The sequence below is a fragment of the Colletotrichum orchidophilum genome (genome assembly GCF_001831195.1).
Source record: "Colletotrichum orchidophilum strain IMI 309357 chromosome Unknown Scaffold_1.1, whole genome shotgun sequence".
Taxonomy (NCBI): Eukaryota; Fungi; Ascomycota; class Sordariomycetes; order Glomerellales; family Glomerellaceae; genus Colletotrichum; species Colletotrichum orchidophilum.
Genome location: NW_019172957.1, coordinates 793,904 through 818,407, shown reverse-complemented (window position 1 = coordinate 818,407; position 24,504 = coordinate 793,904). Strand labels below are relative to the sequence as shown.

The 24,504-nt window shown below is 52.8% G+C and overlaps 9 protein-coding genes across 9 annotated transcripts; 5 read left to right on the top strand and 4 right to left on the bottom strand.

Moving 5' to 3' along the window:
- Window positions 1–847: 847 nt before the first annotated feature.
- Window positions 848–4,000, top strand: CORC01_00159 (fungal specific transcription factor domain-containing protein; the record flags this gene model as incomplete). Its single annotated transcript, XM_022611817.1, has 5 exons — window positions 848–961; window positions 1,031–1,104; window positions 1,176–1,642; window positions 1,721–2,050; window positions 2,106–4,000. The coding sequence occupies 5 exons, from the start codon at window positions 848–850 to the stop codon at window positions 3,998–4,000; spliced, it is 2,880 nt and encodes a 959-aa protein (XP_022481822.1).
- Window positions 4,001–4,513: 513 nt separating this feature from the next.
- Window positions 4,514–5,650, bottom strand: CORC01_00158 (short-chain dehydrogenase; the record flags this gene model as incomplete). The annotated part of the gene is made up of 5 exons (XM_022611816.1): window positions 4,514–4,596; window positions 4,665–4,834; window positions 4,923–5,039; window positions 5,129–5,489; window positions 5,602–5,650. The coding sequence occupies 5 exons, from the start codon at window positions 5,648–5,650 to the stop codon at window positions 4,514–4,516; spliced, it is 780 nt and encodes a 259-aa protein (XP_022481821.1).
- A 925-nt stretch (window positions 5,651–6,575) lies between these two features.
- CORC01_00157 (uncharacterized protein) lies at window positions 6,576–8,987 on the bottom strand (the record flags this gene model as incomplete). Its single annotated transcript, XM_022611815.1, has 5 exons — window positions 6,576–7,252; window positions 7,311–8,237; window positions 8,298–8,354; window positions 8,406–8,866; window positions 8,941–8,987. The coding sequence occupies 5 exons, from the start codon at window positions 8,985–8,987 to the stop codon at window positions 6,576–6,578; spliced, it is 2,169 nt and encodes a 722-aa protein (XP_022481820.1).
- Window positions 8,988–11,559: 2,572 nt separating this feature from the next.
- CORC01_00156 (uncharacterized protein) lies at window positions 11,560–12,741 on the bottom strand (the record flags this gene model as incomplete). The annotated part of the gene is made up of 2 exons (XM_022611814.1): window positions 11,560–12,410; window positions 12,489–12,741. 2 exons carry the CDS (start codon window positions 12,739–12,741, stop codon window positions 11,560–11,562), a joined length of 1,104 nt encoding a protein of 367 aa, XP_022481819.1.
- Window positions 12,742–13,029: 288 nt separating this feature from the next.
- On the bottom strand, window positions 13,030–13,407 carry CORC01_00155 (uncharacterized protein; the record flags this gene model as incomplete). Its single annotated transcript, XM_022611813.1, has 1 exon — window positions 13,030–13,407. One exon carries the CDS (start codon window positions 13,405–13,407, stop codon window positions 13,030–13,032), a length of 378 nt encoding a protein of 125 aa, XP_022481818.1.
- Window positions 13,408–14,112: 705 nt separating this feature from the next.
- CORC01_00154 (uncharacterized protein) lies at window positions 14,113–15,544 on the top strand (the record flags this gene model as incomplete). Its single annotated transcript, XM_022611812.1, has 4 exons — window positions 14,113–14,248; window positions 14,449–14,786; window positions 14,957–15,152; window positions 15,267–15,544. 4 exons carry the CDS (start codon window positions 14,113–14,115, stop codon window positions 15,542–15,544), a joined length of 948 nt encoding a protein of 315 aa, XP_022481817.1.
- Window positions 15,545–16,455: 911 nt separating this feature from the next.
- Window positions 16,456–17,340, top strand: CORC01_00153 (fungal cellulose binding domain-containing protein; the record flags this gene model as incomplete). Its single annotated transcript, XM_022611811.1, has 4 exons — window positions 16,456–16,507; window positions 16,568–16,753; window positions 16,812–16,982; window positions 17,057–17,340. 4 exons carry the CDS (start codon window positions 16,456–16,458, stop codon window positions 17,338–17,340), a joined length of 693 nt encoding a protein of 230 aa, XP_022481816.1.
- Window positions 17,341–19,259: 1,919 nt separating this feature from the next.
- On the top strand, window positions 19,260–20,926 carry CORC01_00152 (uncharacterized protein; the record flags this gene model as incomplete). Its single annotated transcript, XM_022611810.1, has 5 exons — window positions 19,260–19,399; window positions 19,464–19,831; window positions 19,885–20,170; window positions 20,221–20,288; window positions 20,346–20,926. The coding sequence occupies 5 exons, from the start codon at window positions 19,260–19,262 to the stop codon at window positions 20,924–20,926; spliced, it is 1,443 nt and encodes a 480-aa protein (XP_022481815.1).
- Window positions 20,927–21,636: 710 nt separating this feature from the next.
- On the top strand, window positions 21,637–22,883 carry CORC01_00151 (uncharacterized protein; the record flags this gene model as incomplete). The annotated part of the gene is made up of 2 exons (XM_022611809.1): window positions 21,637–22,388; window positions 22,634–22,883. The coding sequence occupies 2 exons, from the start codon at window positions 21,637–21,639 to the stop codon at window positions 22,881–22,883; spliced, it is 1,002 nt and encodes a 333-aa protein (XP_022481814.1).
- Between the last annotated feature and the right edge of the window lie 1,621 nt (window positions 22,884–24,504).

The following is a 24,504-nucleotide window of genomic DNA, read 5'->3' as shown; positions in this document are numbered from 1 at the left end:
ACAACATCCTGCCGACATGGATCATGTCGTCGTTCCATATACCCCCTCTTGTTGCTATCTCCAGATGACCGGCCCAGTATCCAAGTCCGTTCCGTTCCACTATCCCCAGACCATCGGCTGTGGGTTCGCCCGCTATCCAGCGTCAAGCTCCCCCTGTCTGGGGTAATAGAGTGCTCTGGTTCCGTCGGGCTGCTTTAGTCCAAGTATTATTTTTCTCCTAGTTTATCGGGCAAGAGTGAGGGCACCGACGCGACAAGCGTCGCGTTAACACCATGACAGGGGATTGGGACGTCCCGGACTTCAGTTCCGAGCTTGGAGCTTTCACGTATCCCCAACGCAGCCAAGCTCTCGGCTCGGATCCGCAATGGCTCGCGAGTCGCTGCGAGCGTAGGATTGGGGAAACAAGCTGTCTCGAACCGTCTCCCAGCCATGCATCTCCGCCTGCACCTGCACAATTCCATCCCACCACATTTTAGCTTGCTCGGAATCCACTTCCCTTCCGCTGCCTCTACCAAGCCGGCATTCCTGTCCTGGCCAACAACCTGAACGAAACATGAAAGAGGGGTGGCCTACGTGACACTTCCAGAGCCCCGTTGTTTGTCGTCACGGTGGGGTCTAACGTTGAGTCTCGACGTTCTTGGATTTTTTCGCACTCTACCTTCGGCCTTCCTAACGATGGACCATCTCCTCCCTCAGAGGCATCGTTAACTTTTCGGGCTTCTTCCTCAATCTTACCGATAGCGCTCCTTGAGTTATCTCATCACCGTGATACCTCACACGATCCCCCATATTATCTTACCGGTGTCCGGAAAGCTGTGGTTTTCCCAGATACGTATAGTACCAAACCATGGCCGTCATCAAGGGTGAAGCCAGGCAAGGCTCAAACGATGACGCTGGCATCGCCGCACAAGAAAACACTACTCCTCGCACAATTTCAACCCGCCAAGCCAATAAACAGCAAGTAAGGCATAGAGCGTCTGTCGCGTGCGCGTCCTGCCGAGACAGAAGAATTCGTTGTGTAGTTCCAAAGGACGAGTCAGAGTGCATTCAGTGCAAAAAGGCCGGTAATGAGTGTGTTATCAAAAATGATGATGAGCGGCGGCGGTAAGTAAATCCTGGCGCAAGATGTGCTTATCTGTCTTCTTTCTCATTCGAAATGCTGACAATGTCACTAGACCGATCTCGAAGGCATACATGTCGTCTTTGTCCGATCGCATCGCGATGCTCGAGGGCATGCTGCAGGAAAGAGGTATTCAACCTCCTCCAGCTGTGCATCCTCCCAGAACGAGACACGAGACGCAGCAGCTGTCAGAAGAACCAAGGGAGCAAAGGCGATTTCCACTCAAGGGATCAATTGTCCCTGAGGTGCCGTCGCCTCCGGACTCTGTAAACGATGACTACTCGGTACAAGACAGCGATCAGGCTGAGAATGCATCAACCACAAGCCCCTGCTTCCATGCTTTGGCAGACGAAAAATTACCGTTCCGTATGCTGGACCCAACACACGAGAACGTCGTTCGCAATCTTCTATCGACGAGAGCGAATCTTTCATTTGATCAGCTGTCTGGAAGACTCCGCTTCTTCGGCCCGACGGCCAACTCTCACGTTTACTACGCCGATACCAGCGACAACTTCCAGTCTCGTGAGCCATCAGAGCAGATTCGACGTGCTGAGCGCATTATTCGGACACTGACAGCTGCAACTCATGATTATCTTATAGACAACTTCTGGACGCACTACAACAGTGTGCTCAAAATCATACACAAGGAATCATTCGAAACTGATCGGGAGTCGCAAAGCCCGAAGTTCTACTCGTCGTTTCTGCATATCGCAATCTTGGCCATGGGTTTTCGATTTGCCAATGTCGATCGTGACGATATGAAGAGGATAGCCCTAGGAAACCGGGAGAGTACGTTGCATAGAGAGGCCAAGTACATGCTCGACGTTGAACTCGAGAGACCAGGTGGGTTACCCAGCGTACAGGCTCTCCTTCTTCTCAGCGACCTAGAATGTGGCGTTGGTCGAGACAACACTGGCTGGATGTATGCCGGTAAGTTGAGCGTGTGCCTTCTTTTTCAAAAACTAGAAGTGATTTTTTCGTACAGGGATGGCCAACAGGCTAGCTTTTGACATCGGGCTCCACTTGGACTGCCGCAACAGTGGTTTTGACGAGCAGGAAGGTGATATTCGCCACATGGTGATGAGAGCCTGCGTGATATACGACAAGTATTGGTCCTTGTTCCTAGGTCGGCCAACGAGCATCAAAAACCAAGATGTGGGCATGGATCTCCTGTCACGGCGTTTTTTGCAGCTCACGTCGCTCATGGGAACGCCAGGGCCCTCGAAAAAAGAGAACCAGACTGTGGAAATTTACGACCAGCTCGTCGAATTGATGGAGCTTGCAGGTCGTATTGTTGAAGCTAGCGACAGCAGACAAGCACCTAAGAACTCTCCTGAGAGAGTTAGAGCAGTCATTGCTGGCCATGGTGATGGCGAAGACAACGCATACCTTCAAAGCACCAACCTCGATCGCCAATTGCAGAATTGGTACAGGCGGTTGCCAGAACATTTGCAGTGGAAGCCTGCCAACATTAAGCATGCGCCGTTCAGCTACTTTCTTCTACACCAGCAGTACCATGTCTCAATGATATTACTTCACCGCCCGTGGGCAAATTACGATGAAGTTTATGGCGAAAGCAGTACCGCTGATGGAAACCTTACGCCTAATTCTAGCTCCGACTCCAAAGACGTGTCTGGCCAGTGTCACTCCAATCATTCTCCGGGAACGGGCATGTCACAACCACGTCCAGACACCGGCAGAACGGCGTCATCGCGCAGCGTCTGTAGTTTCCATGCGATTCGAGTAGCGAGGATATTCTGGCAACATCGACAACGATTCGACGGTACCAAGATTTTTATCACCGGAATTCAGCACGCCGGCACAGCAGCTATCGCCTTGATTGCGGCACTGACACATCACCGCTGCGAATCTGATCGGCGGACTTACCTAGGATACCTCGAGATTCTGGCTAGCGCCATGAGCGACATGAGCCAGGTTTACCAGCCAGCGGCACGTATGGACAGTCTACTTAAAGCGGTGCTTGGAAAACTCCGGACTGACAATGACAATCTCGGCGGCGTCAGTAAGCCGCCAGTCATATTGACGGGCAGTGAAAAGACTTTGCTTTTAAGCCCAGCCTGGAGGGGCAATACGGACAGCATTTACTCTGTCCTACCAGCGAGGCGTGAGGCAGAAGTTGGTGACAAGCAGCCGAACAAAAGACGCCGGCCATCAACAAGCAGCCGAAGGGCGTCCGAAATCGCTCGCCCGCCCTTGCCCTTCTTCGGCGCGAAGACACAATCATCGACGCGCAGGTCATCACAGAGCAACGTGTACGCAAAAGTTCATTCTCCCTTGGATCCAGCAGCATACAGTACGGGCGGGGACGATCATCAGCTATTCAATCTGGACTTTCTGCATGGCTCGGCGATAGAGAATGATAGAGAAGAAGACGCTGCCGATGTCAAGAGCAAACCCACCGAGGATTGTATATTTGTTTCGCCGCTGCCCAACAGCTGGGCCCAAGACAACACGAGTAACGGTAACACATCGCCGCCCCAGAAGACGAATCTCGGGTATGGTGGGCTGGAATTGAATGACTGGGATTCTGGAACGTCCGGGATCGGTCTTGAATCAATGACCAGCTTCCAAGCCAGCGGAGGAGGGAGCAGTAGCCGGGAAACCCCACGAAAGGCTCCTAAAGATGAGCTTGGTCAAATCACTTTCAAGAACGAGGAAAAGGACACGACAAGGACTCATCGAGGTTTCGGGCCATTTGGACACGGAGCAATGGACTGGATGGGTACTGATGGTGATCTGGACGCCTTGACCTCTGTGAGTCTCATTGAACTGGTGCAGAGCTCAATCGCCGGCAAAGGAGACAGGCATCCCGCGGACGATGCTCCGAGAAACCATGAACTGGACTTTCTGAGCCTCTAAAGTCATGTTTTCTTTTGGGAATCGACATCAATTTATATCGACTTATTTGATTTCCGCCTCTCTTTTTTTTTTTTTTTTTTTTTTTTTTTTTTTGATTTGGTGTGTTGATTGCTGTTGTCGTTGTGTGCTCGTGGCTCAATTTTGCTGCAGCTACGCGGGCGGGCCCACCCGTTTTTTTTTTTTTTTTTTTTTTTTTTTTTAAACTCGACGTCATTTCATTCTTGATTTTGGCAGTGGATAGGGAGTTGGGTTTGTGTCACTCTCTACCTTCCATTGTCCACAGGCTTGCTGTTGCCAGAGTTCTTCTTTCATAGCTGTACAGGATTTTTTCAAGAGCCAGCGTATCTTGGGCTCGAGTATAATTTAATAGATCGAGTCTTCATCCAATAACTATCAACCAGAATATCTCATGTACCCCCAAGGCTCTTCTCAAAGTCTCGAAATCACCACCAGGGAAAAGTCTCCCCTTTGAACGGCCTCAAAGGCATCTACAAGCTGCACGCTGCAAAGAGCTTAATGCGCCGTGAAGCCACCATCGGCAACCAAACCGGACCCCTGCATGTAACTACTCATATCAGAGGCAAGAAATGCAATACCTGAGTAGTTGTCCATCGCGTCAGCTACAAAGATACAAAACGCCACGACCAAAGAGGGAAAGACGTACAATCAGCAATCTCCTCTGGCTGTCCCAGACGTTGTAGCGGCGTACTCTCGATATACCGACTTAGCGGGCTCCCCGCCTCTTGGGGAAAGCGGTCGCTGATCGGCGTCTCGATCCAGCCTGGACATATGGCGTTGATGCGGATGCCGCGACGGCCGTAGTTATTGGCGTCGCTCTTTGTCAAGCCCATGATTCCTAGCAATGTCTCGTTAGTACAACGGGGTTCGCATCGTGTTGTGCTTTTCCAAATGTCTCTGCGACTTGCCGTGCTTTGCAGTCGAATATGCCGTCTGGGCCATGAACACCGAAGGCGAGACGATGCCAAATATGGAGGCCACGTTGATAATGGCGCCGCGTCCTCGTCTCATCCCGAGATCCCTTGACACAAAACCCAATTAGTCCTATATGACAAATCAAAACGCTTCGAGTTGTTAATAATAAAAAAACACGACATGCAAAACACGCACTCTTGGTTCAGCATAACCTTGATCTCCTCCTTCTGACACCGCCACACGCCATAAAGATCAACATCCACAATTTTACTAAACTCCTCCTCGTCAATCTCGTGCGTCAGCTGGCCCGCGCCCGCGATTCCGGCATTATTGACAGCGACATCGAGACGTCCGAAGCGGGATACCGTCTCCGCGATGCCGGATCTCACCTCCGAGGCGTCGCGGACGTTCAGCGGGAGCGCGAGGACCTCGGTGTTTGGGTACTCGCGGCGGAGGAGCGCTCTGGTAGCCTCGAGGGCTTCGAGATTGATGTCTGTGAGAGCGAGGCGGGTCATGCCGTTTCGAGCAAACGAAAGGGCTGTCTTTTGGCCGATGCCTGGACGTTTTTTTTTTTTTTAAGTAATGTGAACGAGGGCCTCTCTCCACTGACCGAGGACATGTATGCTGTCCATAGTCTGCACCATCTGGATAGGTGTTGTTCAACGTACCTGAAGCCGCGCCGGTTATGAAAGCCGTACCCCGGAGAAGAGACGCCATGGTGAAGTGCCTTGTTCGATGATTGTCTATCTATGCATTTTCGACAATGGCGTAGAAGTGCTTTTAAAAGGCTTGTAACTCGTTGACAAGATGGCATTTGTCTAGACAAACATGGAGAGATAAGATGGACCGGTGAGACATGTTGCTTTGCTTTGCATATGATCTCTCATCTCTCACCAAGGAACATCGGCAGCAAACGTCCTTGGCGGTGACATTATGTGAAAGTGAGGCGCGGACATCGCGAAGAACAATACCCACATTAGCTTCCTGCGCGGTTCTACCTAGTCATACACATGTCGGTCCGCAGGACAAGGCAATATGCCATGTATGGGCAAAAGTCGGGCTGACATTGAGGTTATCGCCTTCAAGCCGCTTCCTGCATAGTCACGCCACTTTCAAGACCCTTCTTCTCAACTCAGCAGGTGTCACAGACAAGTCAAAGTATTGAGGGGTTGAGTGGGGCTGAGGCCTTTCGGTCAAGACCAACGTAGCCGCTGTCCCATATGACGGTCGTTCGCATTACCACCTTTCACATACGCCATATCTGGAGGGTTTGATAAAGATAATATCCTTAATGATATACTAAGTGCTAATGCTGGATTATCACTTCGACCTGTAGAAGTATTGACGCGCTATTGTCAACTTCCCCTTGACCCGTGCTGCCTGAAAGAAGGAATTTGACCCGTCCTTATGCATCCGCAGTTCCAACAACAGAAAACAACGCTTGTAACATGGAGCATCAATCACAGTACCCACTCACTAGCTTTTAGAAGCCAACACTTGTCGACTTTGCTTAAACATTAATGGAAAAGGTTCAACTTCGAATTCCAGTAGGTTGCGCATCCGAAGGGTAGCAACTCAAACCGCAAGGTTTGAAACTTGTCGGAGGAAAGACGTAGGAAGCCACCCACCGAGACTCACGCCATTAAAGATGCCAAGTGCCATGCCCAGTCGTACATAGAGAATTCAAGCGACCTCCGACCCAGAGAACAATAAGGTGGAGGATCGCGAGGACCACGCTTCCCCGTAAGCCCCAGGCCCAAGGCAGGCCGTTCGACAGACGTCTCCCGGTTTCCCGCTCATATGGTGAGATCGGTCGCGTGCCAGCGCTGGCGAGGCCAAGATCAAGAGCAGCTAGAATCACCAATGGCGTCCCAATATTTGGGTTGACTACGTACGGCCAGCACGGACGTGTCAGGCTGAGCATTTTGCTCAGAAAGAAGCCGAGTCGCACAACCGCTAACAGAGGTCCGGCATTGTAGCGCATAAGCTGGCTTGCTCGCAGCCGGCTGATCATAAGTCTATGACGCAAGGCTTCCAAGGGTGTAGCAGGAGGTGGCATCAGGAGTGGGGGTGAATTCAGAGGCTCGTCTTTCAGGGAGTCTACACTCTCATCTCGCTCAGGCGTCGTGCGAATGAAGCTGTCTTGGCTGCGTTGAGCCACCATTACCTGGGCTTGCGGCCGCAGCCTCGGGGAGCTTGAGTCCGACTGTCTCCGTAGGCCTGCCGGCGTGTCCGAGCTGGGAGAGCCGTTGTCTGCTGCCCTGCTAGGGATGTTGTACCCTTCCTGGGACGAGGAGAATCTCGCCTGCTTTTGGGGATCTGCGACCGAGTCAGCTTGATAGATTGCGTAATCTCTAGAGGGTTATGAGCCACGAACCTGGCACAGGGGTGCTTGGGGGGATCGGAGAGTCTAGGCTCTGTATCCGGCGTCCGTTGATGCCAATGGATGGACTTGAGCTCCTACCTCGAGTGACGCCTTCCATGGTCGACTCCGTCTTCATGGCTGATAAAACTTCACTCGCGCTAGGACGCTGCGACGGATCTAGGGCAAGAAGCTTCTTGAGAAGGTGGTACAGCTTTGACGGAAGATCCGGGCGTTCTCTGCGTTCATCTTGGAATCCCTGCCAGTCTGTAATCTCTGCGCGCAACTCGTCAATGTCTTCAAGCTCCTCGTTGATAGTGTTGGCACTTCGGTATGGCAAACGGCCGAAGCACATAAAGTAGAGAATCATGCCGAGGGAGAAGATGTCGGATTTTGTAGTAAAATTACCATAGCGCCCGGTCGAGTCTTTCCTCAATACCTCTGGAGCGCAATAGGAGATGGTTCCAGTTGATCCAGTGGACTTGCGGACCATGTTCTCGGATTGAACCTCGCCGAAGTCGCTGATCAGGCAGATGATCCCGCTGCCTTCTCGATGTAGCAGACAATTGCTCGGCTTCAAGTCGCGATGGATGTAATTGGCAGCATGAAGGTATGCCAGTCCAGAGGTGATGTCTTTGAAGAGCGAGTAAATCTCCTCAAAAGATAACAATCTTTGCGAGGCGAACTGGTCCCGGGGCAGTTCAAGCTGACCTTTCGATTTTCGGCGCATCTGGGCCTTGAGCTGCTCCTTGGTCGTTTCCTTGGGTTGGTCCCCGATGATATAGTTGAGCAGGTCGCCGCCATTACAGTATTGCTGCAGAATGAAAGCGCATGCCACGCTGGGGCCGAACCGAGTCAATTTGACGTCCTCGAGCCAGACATGACGGTAAGAGACCAAATTTGGGTGAGAGAGCTTAGCGAGCAACTCGACTTCAATGAGAACTATCGGGATTCCAGTGTCAGCATTCAGTTTCAAACAAGAGCAGCGCATGCACTTCTTACCTTTTTCCAACCACGCGTGATCATCTCCTACAGGCACGCGCTTACACGCAAAGTGGCCTAGCCATCATCAGCATCTCGACAAGAAAATCCAGTACTCGAGGCCCATACCAAGTTGACAACCATCAATTTCGTGATGGACGAGCAGCACCACGCCTTTACCTCCACGCCCGAGTTCCTTCTCCTCGACGAAGAAGGTTTTGAAATAATTAGGACTAAAAGCCTCGCGGCGAATGCGGCTGCCCTCATGGACCGAAGGTGTACTCGAAATGAACTCTGCATCCTCGGCTTCCTCTATTACAGCAGCTTGCGGGTGGGGTAAGCTTGGTTGCACAATGCGACGAATGGGGCTTGGCGGGGGATGGTGGTCGGCACGAGAGTCGTGGCCGCCGGCTCGGAGCATGCGAAAGTAATTCGGGTCGACAAAGGAGTCATGATGGCGAGCGCTATCGAACTGACGTTCCGGGGAGCTTGATCGCAAGGGCTGACGGCACGTCGGGCACTCGGACAGGCCACGGATTTCGAGTCTCTGGGAGGAACGGTCACGAACTACTATAGCGTTGCGGTGCCGGCTATGGAGAAAGGGTAGCACCGTCAGCGAGGTCTATTGTCCGGGGAAGGGGAAGTAAGATGGAGGTAAACCAACAGGACGATTTCGCGACCCTCACGCGGTTGGTATGGGATCAGCGACATGCTGGGTCGATTTTGGTATGCTACTATGGGGCCGTCGGGCCGACAGGAAAGCTGCGATCGTGGCCCAGACCAAGGGCAGCTATGGTGTTTGATTGTTCGTCAGACGCTAAGGCTACCTTAGTCGGCAGATTGGGTACGTCGTTGCTGTTAGGGAAGCGGCATGAGCTGCGACGGCCAGCGCGGGCCTATTGAAGAGGTTTGTGAAGACTGAGAAAGCTTCCACAGGCTTCTGGTGCAAGATAAGCCTCCTAGGTGAGTCAGGGCAACGCCCAGTTCGAGGTGGTGTTATGGTAGTGTCAAGATGAGGAGTGCAGGTGAAGTAAGGTGATGAGGGGTGTGTGCAAGTGGGAAGGTGCTTTTGTTGACATTGAATCCTAACCTAAGTGACCTCACACTGTCTGTGGAGCCACCCAAATACCCCACGTGCCCCGCTCCGGAGCGCTCGAACCGCTCTGTGGGGCGCCGATGACTGCCGAACCAGAGGAACCCACACTGTGCCTCCTTGCGTCGCGCTGAGAAAACCAGACAAAACGAACAATGCCCAGCGAACTCTAGGTGGGCCTTGTTTGTTATGGCCAACACAATATTCAGTTGCCATGTGGTACACTACTATTGTAGAGCACTAATGATACCCCAAGCTATGAATGATAGACACTTCATAGTCCAAGCTAGCAGCCCGCTGCGAATGAGCCGTAAGACAGCCATGTCTCTCGTCGTTTGACCGCCTTGTTGAAGGTGTCAGTCGAGTGCACGATATTTGCTATGACAAGGTAAGTAAGAGCATGTCTTGCAATGCGAGTCGCTACACGCTCATCGGGGTCGACAAATTTTATCAGCAGCTTCACTTCAAAATATGCCAAATTGTTATGCGAAGCATTTGAATCTTTCTCAAAGACAAGACAAGCCTCTCACATAATCTTAGCTCGCCGTCCCAGTGCAGTTCAAGGGATTGGTTCCAAATGCAGTTAGCAATAGTCTCCTCATGAAAAGCTTGAGACTTGTGTCACAACCCGTCGTTGTATCAAAGACTCGGGAGACCGTTGACTAGTGAGCTCCCCCTTGCCAGACACGACGATCCTCTCCCACTCCATCCAACTCCCCGCCCCCCGGCAAGCGGGCAAGCGGAGTGGTATGACCATTGACCAGGGCCGGATCCGGCGCAGTCACACTGCTCGGGCCTGCCCCCAGGGGTTCGAAACCAAAAATCTCCCGCCGCGGCATATTCCCTTCCTTGGACGGGAAGAAATTCGTAGGTATTATATCAACAAGCAAGCACCTGCGGTCTCGTCGCGCTCACATCCAAAACTCCGGTCCAACCCTGCCGTCCTTTCCCCCAACCGCTCAATCCGAAAGGCGTTGATGTGTCAACGCAAGGTCTTCATCCACCACCGGTGTGGCCACAAGGTCACCGAGCTCCTCGAGCAGTGCGAAGCCTTTGAGTGTCCCGGAATCACCCAGAAGCCCATCATCAGCAACCGCTATACCTGCATCGTGCGGAATTGTACGTGGTACGGCCAGTTGTGAGGGAGGCGAAGAGAGGAAGAGAGAGAGAGAGAGAGAGAGAGAGAGAGAGGGTGGGCTGATGAGGCGGAGTTTCTCATATGTAAGTGGCCGCTCACCCGTGGTGTAGCAACCGAGGACGGTCCTGACACCACTAAGGCTCTGACTTTAGCGTCAAATCACCTTCTCACGAATCCTACCAGCTGTCATCGTTGGTCTTGTACACACGGCTGTGCCCGTGATTTTGCGTATTGCGGGTGAAGGTTAGTCTCACAACTTCCAAGAAACCAATGCGACTGGGACTGTCACGTAGCGGCCTGAGCAAGACCTGTCAGTTGAAGAGTAGGGCAACAGAATAATCACGGCAGCGTAATCTCGCTCAATTCTTGTGGAGATGAGATTATTGTCTCATTATCTGGGATATAAACAGGAAACCAACAAAGCTTACAACCATTTGGATTTGTCTAAATCCGTATTCAGCTCGTATATTCAGTTGGGATAGCCCCATCAACTCGACTTCAACATATAGAAATCTCAGCTACCTTAACCCCTACCTGAACGTCCAATCCTAGTCCCGCTTGTGCCTTCCATTAACGACGTGCATCTCTAGTAGCGTCGTTGAGCACTAAAGTGATCCATCGCGCAAGCGCGCCTATTAGTCTAGTGCAAATGAGGCAGCTCGGCATCGGTTAAAAACTGCCCTGTTGCATCAAGGGACTGTTGAAAGGTCAATGAGAAGCATCATTTCGTAGTTGTCTTTTTAACGATTTTGATAGTTTTTAGCCAATTAGAATTCGAAAAGAGAGCGCACTCTCGTTCGAAGGGTATCATATATCCAGATCTAGCTCCTGTGGTATCAAAAACGCCCGACTTTTAAGTCGCCTGAACAGTCCTTTGCGCCCCAGAAAAAACACAGTATGAAATGAAGAGCCACTTGTGGACGAAAATCAAAAGTTATAAAAAAAAAAAACGCCACCAATCAAGTGAGGAAGGAGGCCAACGTGCATGCACGCCAAGGAAAAGTATACGGGTAGCCATGCCGCCGATGGGGACACACCATCGTGACGAAGCCCTAGCGAATATCTCGATCGTGCAGAATCTGCCACTTGCGATGGGATAGGTTGATATGCGCCCTCAACGCGTCAGCGGATTCGTAGTTGTCTGTCGTCCCCGTCGGCACGCAGAGACAGCAGGCAAACACGTTCCTATCAGTGTGCGATTTGGCGAGGAAACGGCTCGACATTCGGAAACCGTCCTTCAGGACAATGTAGTCCTTGTTGCCCGGTAGCAGGGGGTTCCATCGGTATCCGCACTTGCATCTCTTGGGGCCGTCGGGGATCGGCTTGGAGAGATCGACCTGGAGTGTAATGGCCTCGGGACAGAACATGCTGAAGACGCTGACTTTGGGGCTGAGGAAGGCTGAATCGGTGGTGCTGGTGGTGCCCGCTTCGGAGGGCGCAAAGATGGATACCGCGTCGCTGACGACGGCTTTGGGAGTGGGCGGAGTTGGCGGGGGCGAGGGAGGTTCTGACTGGAACGGAGCTTGGTCGGTGCTGATGGTCATGGTCGTCGACATATCATCGTCTTCTTCCGCATGGTCTTCGTCGTTGTCCTCATCCTTGACGGCACTGCTGCGGTTGTTGTCTCGCGAGCTACCTGAGCATCGCGAGGCGGGCCGGGTCTGCCGCGAGCGGGGCTTGGGGATGGGGAGGTACTCGGGGATGTCTGGGCGTCCGGCAGCGAGGCGATGATACAAGGCGGCGAGGGCCTGGACTGAGGCGATCCTCACAGACTCGGATGTCTGTATAATATCTGAGATGTTGAGAAGACCGGTCAAGGTTGATTCGCCGGAGACCCGGCGTAGGTGGGAAACCCGACTACTGAGGTTAAACAGCTGGTTGGAAAGCATGTCCCGGCTTGATGCTATTGATACCGCTGTTAGTAAGGCTGCGGACAGATGGACACGGGTTGCGACGACGAGGGTCGATGGTGGAAACTCACTGTCGCCGGTGGAGAAGTCGGTACCGACTAGACCAGTCGCAATGTCGTATGTCTCCTCAATCTGATTTCTCGCAAGCTCCAAAGAGATGCTTAAAGCACACGTAATGACATCCCTTCGAACACCCGACTCTGATTTCCGACAGTAGTGATTCCCGAGTGTGCGTTTCCTCTTCCAGTGGATGTAATGCTCTGTGCCCTCTGCGTATAACTCTTTGAGAGCTGACACGGCCCCATCGACTGTGGTTGCCTCCATTATTGTCTCGTCACATTGATGGCATGATGAAAAAGGTGCCGAAAATAGGAACGTGAAGAGACTAACTATCGAAGGGAGTAAGAAGGATGAGGGAGAGAGATAGTCAGGGAGGGAAGGGATTAAGAACGGCAGCCAGTGGAAACCGGAACAGGAAAAGCAAGTTGGCGGGCGGCGGCCGGGATGAGCTGAATGAACAGGGCGAGCTGAAGGAAGGGAGAGCTTGAGACGTGGGCGAGGGCAAACAGACAGTGCTTATCGGCAGATGGAGAACACGACTCAGAACAAGCTTCAAGCGAGACAACAGATCGAGGGGTGGATTACCAACAGGTTGGGGCCATAGCCGCGAAACGGGCACACGTGTCTCTCACTGAGGTGGGTTTTTCCTCGTTTCTTTGATGCTTTGACTTTCGAGGGTACCAAGTAAAGACTACAGAGCAAGAAGGGGGGGGGGGGCTCTCGCTCGGGCTTCTTGGATCGACAGGAAGCCAGGGAGGAGACGGGGGAGATCGGGCGTGGAGCTACGGACACTAGAGCAGAGAGATGGCCGGGCACACTTTTTGAGCCAATGTGGCGTTGGTTGGTGGACGCCAGGACGCCAATCTCACGACTCGAGGTGCACGTCGTCCGAACGGGCGCACGGGAACTCGAGGGGCGGGTAGCCGACATGACAAGAGGCGTGGGACGGGCGTGGGCAAGGACATGCATGCCTGTCAGCCCAGTTGGCCAGAGTCATGTGCGACGATCTGTGGATGTAATTTTTGTCCATACCGCCGACGCTCGGCGGATGATGATGGTGTATGCATGCTGACGATGCTGCACTCCGTACCCGTGGTGGAAATTGGAAATGGAGAAGGGTTCGAGGAGGGCGAGAATGTTTGCTCTCGTTCGGAAGGGACCGGCAGATTTTCCCCATATGCAGTAATTCGCTACTGAGTAAACGTACGGTAAGTAAGTAAGAATAGGGAAAGCGATTGGAGAGACCCCGGACAACTAGCTGTGCCAGACAAAGACGGCCAGGATGAATGCAGGGCAGGCAGGCTGGGTCATGGGAGGGCCAAACAAAAGTCGCTTCTTTTCGTTCGTAAATATTGTATTGAACCGAGGCGAGTCGAGGCGAGTCGGAGGATCCCACGCGTGTGGTTCCAACTGGCAATCCGCTGCTGTGCCTGCCGGTTCTTCAACCAAACCACACAATCCTTGATTCCCTGATGACAAAGTGACAGGGGAACAAGTCAATAACACAAGAAGGGCAGGCTTCCCTGCCGTTGGGAGTTTCGTCTGAATGATGACGACGTGCAGGGGTCCCGCAAGAGTTCAGACGTGTCATTCGCGTCAAAGAAAGATGGGCTCAGATGGCACCTTGGGAATCAAATGCGACAGCGCCGTCTGTGCTCAAGCTTGGGGGGCCACTATGGAGAACGGGGGGGAGCCTGGAGACCGAACGGTCAGAACCCAGCCGATTCGCAGAACCTCGACAGGAAATCGACGGCCTGTCCTGCTCAGTGCTGTACGAGACCCGTTCTGTCCCTGGCAAGCCTGAGTCTACTATGTAGTTGGGCACTGGCACTGGCACTGGCACTGGCACTGGCACTGGCGTTGGCACTGGGCAGAGGCCAGCTGTGCGGGAAATGAGCTCTCGTTTCCATCGAAAAAAAAGGCTGAACAGGAAATTAGCGTGCTGACTGGGCGGGCGCTACGCTTCCCTAGCACCCCGGTGGAGTCGATCCGTCAAGCATCGGCTCATCCGGCGAGCCGGCCCCGAAGTGGACTCTCGGTCTCCCGGCTTGCGATTGGCCCACCGCCGCAAGCCGTCGCTAAAAGTTACTTTCAAAAGGTACCTCAGCTCCATCAAAGGGTCCTCGACTCCTCCCCCGCGGTCCTCGACGAGACAGCAAGACATGCACACTCTCCACGCCACATGCCTGATCATCACCGTTCCATATCCGCATCGAACCGCCAAGCATCTCTCAAAGACAGGTAGCCTACGGCTTGAAAGCCACGCCACGCCCAACCACTGTCGTGGTGCCTTCATCTACACCTCTTACGTACGTGCCTGGGCAAGCCACTCCTACATCCGGTCTACACAGGACTCAGCTCAGCGCTTTCACACACCCAAGGCAAAAAACGTGGCCTGACCAACATGCTTGGTCGGGAACGTCAAACACGCCAGAGCTGCGACCGGTTCTACGCTCACAAGCTACGTTGTCTAGAATAGTCTGGCAGCGCCATCTGTAGCTCTTGCTCCAAGGCTGGAGCCGTATCATGCGTTGACTACAGCCCCTTGGGCACGCTACCCGCGTGCCAGGACCTGGCTGCATTGCCCGATGATGTCCTACCCCTTTTAAATGGCGCGGCGGATCTCGACGGGGGCAGCTTCTCTTTCGATGACATCCTGCCTGGGCTTTCCCGTCGTGCAGCACTGCGATGTTGCCTCTCGCCCAAATAAAGCGCCGGTGCCTCAGATCCCGGCCGATCCCTCCGGTCTAATTGCTTCGGACAACTGTCTACCACTACGGCCACACTAGATAAGACCTTGAGGGGTCTCCCTCCTGTTGACAAATATCACACTTCGGGCCCCGATTCCATGAATTACTATCTTGAGACATCTAAACAGCACAGCCATAAGGAATGGCTGGAGCTGTTGCCCCCCGAGACCCAGAAGCTCGTCGACGTGTATCCCAAAGCCGTACAATTAGCCTTGGAACAGCATCCGGCCCCCGGCTGCACCGTCCCAAACTGTATACACACGTACAAGCCCATCCCCGACCTCGACGATGAGCCCTTTGCGAGACGGCGCAGTTGACGTCGAAGATCGAATACCTGCTACTCAACCTCCTGCTCTGCTACCATTATCGGTGTGCCGATGTCATAGAGCTCGCCCTCTGCAATGTTCGGTTCTGTCTCAGGTTCCTCATCTGCGCTGGACGAGATGGAGAGAAGTTGCGCCCAGGAAGGCCGCATACTTTTGCTACAATCCGAGCTACTTGCAGAAAGAGCAAATTCGACCGTAGGCCGTCTTAAAAGGTCGAGAGGTACTTCCAGCAATGTCTCGCTTGGATTCAAGCAACTCCGACCGGTCATTGATGTGCCAACGACGTAGACGACCCACCGACGGCTGGGCTTGGTTTTATTGAAGCCAAACATTCATATCGATCATGTCGAGATGACGTTGGGACACTGGCCAAAGAGGAAGGATGCATGTCTTCCAAGTGTCGTCCTCCGTTCGTGCGTCGGCAGTTCTGACGATGGCATGGGCAGCCCCTCCATGACAGGCTTCATGACCCCTCCTCCCTGAACTCGTGAACACCTCAAACACGCATCACAGGTGACCTGGAGTTGAATCGAACCATGGAACGAGGCCAGTTTTATATATGCCGAGATGCGTGGTGATATAGAAGATGCTCCTCACTGGTCGAGTGACTTTAACCGCCGGCTGTTCTGTCAACGGTATGTCAACTTCAATAAACCATTGCGTCGAAAGACTATGATTACTTCTCCCAACAGGATTAGCAGATGACTTCTCTCTAGCTGCTCATCACCTACAATATTTTGGCCAATCCTTCGTGTATAAGACTTCATCGCCCGGGTGTTCTTCGTTCTGCTTTTGAGGACAACTTCTTTATACCCGTTCCAATAGTCCTGTCACCTACAGCTGAGAACTAGCAACAGTTACCAGCCATATCTCTGAGTCAAATATCAAGCCTCAATCTCACAATGAAGATTTATGCGGTTATTCTGATACTGGTGTCTGTTGTCTCGGCTCACTGTGCGTAGATTAGAGCCCAGCCTGACATCAAACCTTGAATCAGAACTAATAGCTTCGTAGACGTCTTCCCTTCCGTCACCTACAATGGCAGGACCACCAACGACTGGGAAGTCGTTCGCAAGACGACAAACTTCCAGTCCAACGGACCTGTCACAGATGTAACCAGCTCACAGATGACATGCTACCAGCTCGCGCCTGGCAATGAGGGAGCCACGATCCTTGATGTCACAGCCGGGTCAACCATCGGTTCGTTCAGGCCTTCTTCCCAGCATTACACATATCTAGACTAACACTCGATAAACAGGGTACAACGCCAAAGCATCCATTTCCCATCCCGGGCCCATCAACTTCTACATGGCCAAGGCGCCATCCGGAACAAGCATCATCAACTGGGACGGCTCCGGCAAGAACTGGTTCAAAATCTACAGTGACGGCCCCACAGTCACTTCCAGCGGCTTAACGTGGCCGACGAATGGTATGAATCCTCTCTCTCTCTCTCTCCACTCTTGAGAAGAAGGGTGGTCCCTAACCGGAATGTGGGCCTCAAAGGCAAGACAGCCATCAACGTACAGATCCCAAAGTGCATCGAGAACGGCGAATACTTCCTCCGTGTCGAACATATCGCTCTGCATAGCGCCAGCAGTGTCGGGGGTGCCCAGCTATATATCTCTTGCGCTCAGGTCCGGGTCACGGGCGGCACGGGCACGTACAAGCCGAACCTCGTGTCTTTTCCAGGCGCTTACAGTCCCAACGACCCCGGCTTGGTTGTTAATATCTACTACCCTGTACCTACTGACTACAAAGCTCCTGGAGGTGCAGCTTTGACGTGCTGAGTTGTCTGAAATGGGGAGAGGGTGCGAGTGATCCGAGTCTCCCGTTCAACCCAACTGGTGATAGAAAGCGCTCCCACAATCATAGCCTAAAAGGCCACTTTGTTTCTTTCTACAACTACCATTCAAACTCCATTCGCTACAGCGTGAGCTTTTAGGCACACATGTTCCGCGTCAAATCGCTCGTTTGCTGTTGCACGTGACGAAGAACCATCACCTCAAAACCACTGTCCAATAATATAAAGATTCCGATAGTAGAGCTGTTTATCGCCCATCCGTTCCTGCCTCTCCTACACCCAAAAAACCCAGAACGAAGACGATGGTCACAGTTAAGTCATAACCTCGACAGGGTTAACAGCCGACGACCAGTAATATTGATGCGGCCCATAGTAGAAGTTCATCGGAAGGTGACAGTCAAACGGAGCTCCCGAATGCCATCTGATGGCTAAGTAGAGCTAGCTGCAGATGTTGCAGCCTTCCCTTTTCGGCAGATGCCAATCCCCCAAAGCATCGATGTAGCCTCCACAAGGGATCACGCGGAGGGAGTAGGAGCATCGTTAACACTATATATAGGCCCGATGCGGGGAAAGCTTACAAGTTTGCAACCACAACAGAGCGACAGTTTCATCGGCCTTGCTTACTTGTCTTGTGGACGTTGTTCATGACTTGACAATCGGTGGTTTCCAATGAGCTACTGGCTCCTAACTCGGTTCCACAGTTGAAGCGCAGATAACGGAAAGGCTCGCTGTCATGAACTGGATAGCTCTTCAGGAGATAAAAAAACCTTCGTAATATCTACAAGGCGGAACCTAGGAAAGCTAAGGCGCAGAAAAGCTTATGCAAGGGCCGGGGTACCGCGGCCTTCAGGGCCGACGAGGACAAATCCGTATGAGCAAATGGGAGGTATAAGCATCCCTTCCATTTTTGTTTTATTGAAAACGAGGACTTTGTTAAGAGGCCGGCTACCTATGCGGCTGGCAGGGATTTTCTAGCAGTGGCACACAGTCAAAATAGCCGGGCTCTCAACATCCTGGAAGTACTAATAGCAGCTACGGTAAGCGCTGAGTAGGCGCTGAAACAGGCGCTATCTAGGCCCCTGCAGTGATTGGCGAGTACTTGTATATATGAAATTAGGCATTATATACTGGAATATGCACTAGCCGCTGGAAATTAATATATTAAATGCTGAGATAAATAGTACTCAGCTAAGTCCATGCAAACTTATGGTCAAATCTGTGGAATTGACTTGTGTGTGTCTCTCTACCTTACGTATCTCTACCTGCGGAGAAAGCTCTGTGCCGCTCTCACTTTACCCATGATGTTCCAAACCGTGTCTTCGCCGATGGCTCAGCCACCAGCCCCTGACAATCTTACGCAATCAGAGTTCTTGAATGAATTGCGACAAAGGAATTCACGACTGATCATACTAAACCTACCGCTATCATATTTAGAAACAGCGTTTTGACCTGCCGTAGAAACTCGTCAAGCTCGGGTTTGCGCTAGCCCGTGCTCCCATTGTCTCGCTAAGGAGTTTGCCAATAAGGGCCTTCTCTCAGGCTCTCAACTTCACATTACGGCGCAGATGTTTGACGAATTTCTACGGTGAACAGTCCTGCAGTCTGCCGTACCGGGGCCAGCAGCTGACCAGCCTGACATAGACGCAGCGCACGATCTGGCGTAGTTTGACGGCCACACTTAAAGTTCTCATTTATGGAAGGGGAATTATCGCTCATGGATTTGCAATATGGGTCAAAGGTGGTGCCTTTCGGCTTTCCCGGTGCCGAGTTCGATGCTTATGATGAGGAAGCCAATTTGGACAGACTTCGAGCTTGTTAAATAAGTACCCAGGCAGAGAAGACCGTGAGGACGAGAGTTGATCAAATCCTGTCAACCTCTCCTCCGATGGTTCCAACTTGTAAACCATGTTCTTCTTAGGTTCCAAATTGGCTTGCCTCGTGGCAGCAGCTCATGCAGCTGCGACCGTCACCTACAGTGTGCCCGCCAAGGTGAACACGGGTGGTCTGTCGTATGCCCCTCTCGAAGCAGCCCCAGTCGGTCTATCGTGAGTTTCCCTGGAGGTTTCCCAAAGGCCTTACACACCCATGTTTTACTAACCGTCTTGGAAGCTTCGAGTTCTTTGCCTTCCCGGCGTACTTCAAAAATGTAACGGCAACGAACCAGTGCCTCGCCAACCTCAAGGCTTTGACAGGCACCTGGCCCCCGATCCGCATCGGCGGCACCACGCAAGACAGGGCGACTTACGATGCGGCGACGTCAGCGTACGTGGTCTACTCGGTCGCCAATGCCGCCGACGCACCCGCGTCGCTGACCTTTGGACCCAACTTTATGAAGCTGGCTGCGACCTACGCCGGCAATGTCACCCTCGGTCTGAACAGGGGGAAGAACAACATTAATAACACCATTGCGGCGGCCAAAGTTGCCGTGCAGGAGATGGGCAACCTCTTTGCCATTGAGCTTGGGAACGAGCCCGAGTGTAAGTGGAAACTTCAATCCTTTCTTGTTGCCAAACTGACGGTGGATTTTCAGATTGGTCGGGTGTGCAACCCATCGCCGCGGGAGGATGGAATCCCGCCCGGGATGCTGCGTCCCAAAATCAATGGGATATTATCGTCGGCAATGCCATCGGCAAGAAGCAGATCATCCAGGCCGGCAACTCCAACTCTCATCCTCCCGAGTGGGGAGCCGAGGAGCTGATCGCAAGCGGTAATGCGACGGTCAGAGAGTATGTTCAGACGTACGCACACCACAACTATCCCGGAGGGTCGGTGACAGGTTTGATGTCCCATGCGAATATCGCAAGCAATATCCATTTGTGAGTTGGCCCCAACCCCTCCTGGCAAACTTCTAGGCTGATATGATCAGGTTCGACAAAGACATTGCCAGTGCCCTTGCAGTCAACAAGCCGTATGTCTTTGGAGAGACAAACTCTGGTAAGTATAAAGACTCTTCTGCGCTAGCAGCCCCTTGCTGACGAAGAGGAAACAAAGTCTCGGGAGGCGGCGCATTCAGCGTATCCCCAACTTTCGGGGCGGCTCTCTGGGTTATGGACTACGCAGTACGCGCTGCAACGTCCAAAGTCAGCAGGGCCTATTTCCACCACGGCACAATTGGCAACAACCCCTACTCCTTCTTCGGCCGCTACTCCATGGGCAACCCGTACGTCGGAGCTTACGCAGCAACGGCGTTCATGGCTAGCGCCCAGCACGTAGCAGCCCTCGACGACGGGAAATCCGCGTTCGCCGCCTACGTCACCTACGATGCCGCCGGCGCACCACTGCGCGCCTTACTGTACAACTCCAACTACTACAACGGCACGGGGACCAGGGATCCCGAGTCATTTGTGCTCAGCGGGCTGACTGCGGCCCGCGTTCAGAGCAAGCGTGTGACTGCGGCCAGCGCGCTGGCGAGGCAAGATCGCGGCAGCAAGGCATCCTTTGGACAGCAGTACTTCAATGACGGCACATGCACAATTGGGGGCACAGAGACCTTTGAGACGACGATGGTCTCGGGTGGGCAGGCGACTTTCAGCGTCGCGGCCAGCGAAGCCCTCCTGGTCTACCTGCAATAAATGGATAGATGGCATTGCGTTCATGGTCTGTAGTTGTTGTCAAATAAATGGAAAGAAGAGTGAGGGAGTAGACGCATTTCACTAAATCGTAGTATCCGATTTATATACCCCGTTGATTGAATTAACAAATGTGTCTTCATTCATGCAAGCATAAGTCATGATGAAACTTTTCCACTTGCTTGCATCTTCTATTGTTGATCGACATCGAACAAGTTGGAAAACGGGAATTCCAAACAGCGCTTTCCAAAGTGTTTCACGTGCTAATCGAAATCTCTCCCACAAGTAACAAGCTGAGGTAAGTGATGCAAGAAGGCGAGGGAGGGAGGCGCCATCCAATGCTCTAGTCTCTCATCTCAACGTCATTGCTCCCCCTTCCTCCCCAATTTTTCCTCAGCCTTAACGGAAGTACATCGCATTCGAGTCCCTCCCCACCCGTCTTGGCACTTCTTAGGCGGCTCCTCCCATGTCAGTCTGTTAAGCCTCTTTCACTGCCCTTACCACACTCAGACGACAACCTCTTCTCATCTTCAAGCAGTCTGTGCCTTCAAGTTCAGTCTGTTTTTCACATCATCTACATTCACTATCGACCAATTTCTTGGCGGGCGAGATTGGTTATCCTTCAACGCTCATCACCGACTGACTCTCTTTCCCACAGCTCACACACACCTGAAAGATCTGCCAGGCACATACACTACACAGTAGACCTCACCATGGCTGAGAAATACATCCTCCGTGTCACTGCCGGTCCAGGCTACGACCTGGACTCTCAGGTAGAAGTCCCTGTCAACCAGTCCCATCCCACAAAGATCACCAGCGCCCTCGCCGACGTGGAACTCAACGTCCGGATACAAAACTACGCCGGCCTCCCTCGCAACTCGCCCTCTACCTCACCCTACTTCTCCACGGAACCCCACGCCACCAACAACGACCAGTACAGCATCTCCTTTCGCTTCACTCCCAAAAAGCCCGCGGACGCCTCCTCGGCAGACGGCATATCGGCCGAGGACCTGCAGTTCGGCAATGACTTTGACCACCCCATCCGTGATCGCCTTCCGCCGGGCTTCAACACGGCGCTAAACATCGTGAAGTGGTGGATCGATCCCGGCTTGGACGGCGACGCCTATGCCGACGTCCCGCATCTCTACGGCCCCGCGCTGAGCTCCTTCAACATCATTCAAGTGGGTCCCGGCGCCCACGATGAAGAGAAGGGCGGTCTGTGGTTCGAGGAGGGGGGTGACGAGGCTGGTCTCGAAGCGAGAGAGAAGGTCGGCGCGCCGGCCACAGCCAAGGAGCGCATGAAGTGGGCGCTCCGCAAGGACAGCAAGGATAAATGGCTGTTCGAGTACGGCAAGACGTACGGCTTGGACTTCTTCAACCCCTATCTCGACTTTGCCAACCTGGCGTTGCGCTTGCCTGGCTTCCAGCTCGCCATCATGAAGTACTGGGACGGGCAAGGCCTTCGGTGAGTTTCTAACCCTCCCTTGTCTAGTGCCAAATCTGTTTTGCTTCTCTGCGAGTCGACTGTTCCGTTGATTTGTTATTTCTCGCGCCATGGCCGTCACTTTTGACTTGTGCTATTGACTTGGGGGACAACAATATACAGCAACACGAAAACCCCAAGTGGCTTTTCAGCGTGGATGTTTCTTTCCTTTATTTCATTCTTACCAGCAGTAGGGAGGGGGAGCCTAAGCGCTCACATACGCTTAGATACGTTCTGCGGAACAAGACCACTGGCGACGTCTACCTCGTCGTCCTCTTCACGATCCACCTCAAAAGTGATGTGAACGAAGACGGCACACTCAAGGCCGGTGCCGAGGGAATCAAGGCTGGTGATCTGCCGCCGCCTACCAAGGACGACGTCGAGTCCCACGACGAGGCCAAGGCTCTTGAGGAGGCTAGGAAGAAGATGGGTCCTGCTGCACATGAGGCGGAGACCAATGCCGACGACGTGGACTGAAGCGATGGGTCGGACTACGCTTACATGAGAAGCATGAAGCATATATAATCAGGGCCGGTAGATTATTCTTCGCCCAGATTAGATTACATCAGTGGCTACTGGTGAACACGAGCGGTTGGCCGATAGAGAATGGGGAGAGCCGGGCCTAGATATACACTAATAAACAGCTCTTCCTCTCCATCATGTTACCCCAATATCATTGGAAAGGAATTTAACAAGGACTCAGAAGTCTTAGTCAGCTCCACTCACTTGGTCTAGGTAATCAGTCGTCAACAGCAACTAAGGGCAAAACGCATGTCGGCAAGGACTGAGGGCACTGCACGAAACGATCAAGGGTCGTCCCATACTATTTCGGATAACGGCCAGTATTACCTGTATTGCCTCCTTTCAATGTCGATGAGGTGCGCAACACTGTCAAATCAAGAGAAGCAATCACGCTCCGTGTCATTATCTGCTAGGTACCGTTGTGGAGGATTCGGACCAGACTCCAGCAAAGGCTTGGCATGAAGTCATAAGTTGACCAAGGGTCGCTTTTCCTCTCTTTTCCAAAAGTTCAGGGCCCAGGAAGGCCAAAACGGACATTCAATGTGAGGCAAACGGGTAGAAAACTTCTGATCCCTGTCCGCCATGCCGTGGGTGTGACGAGTGCCGCGCCGCACGCCGAGTTGGCACCGGCCGATTTCAGTCCCAAGACACGCCCTCATTTCCCCCCCGCCTTGCAGCGGCCTACAGTCGGAGTCCCCGCTGCCGAGGATGACGGCCGCTTGGCTGCATCGCCGATCGTCATCCGACAATCACCCATATGTCTCTATTCGGCTTTTATCTTGGAGGCTTACCAACAAAGAGCGCGGGTCGACGTGCTACCTATGACACGGCTGACATCCCCTCCTCCTGTCAAGTCGAATCATGTTCAGTCATGTCTCAATCGGCCAGAGGCATTCATGTGCTACTCAATACTACCCCGAATGGCATCAAGCGCTCTAGGTTCGCCCCCCTTCCCAACGTCCACCATCACTCACACCTCTTGGGTTCGAAAACTGTGAACAAGATTGGCCATGATCTCGGATACAATGTCAAAATCCTAGCCGCGGCAATTTTTTTGACGTCTCTGATAGTTTAGCTTGCCTCCAATTGAAGCGGCACAAATACCTGATGAGCAAGAAGCCGCTGCCTACTTCTACGGACCCGAGGAGGAACACAAACGTCCAACTTCTGTGTTCACAGACGGCTCACCCCCACGGCCTACCTTACTAGCAACCTTTATGGTCAAAGTGTACCACCAATGTCGCTCTCTCGGTCACACCAGACGGCGCGTCGTTCCCCACTGAACACCTCTTGGGATACGCAGCCCGCCTCGTGGCCGAGCCTCTATTCCCCATATTTTGTCTCGTACGTGCCACTCCTCCATGTCCAGTATGCCCGGACATTGGCTCGTTGGATAAAGGCTATGCCATCATGAGGCCTGGGACAAAGTTCCCCCCTCTTTCTTGAATCCTCCACAGGCCCACTGGGAAGTCTTGTCTCGCTTACAATAGAAAGCTGACTTCTCAAGACTATTTAAGCTCTTCAAATGTCAAAGGGGCCCATCTTTCTCCCCAGATTTTCTGTTCTTCCGTCCATG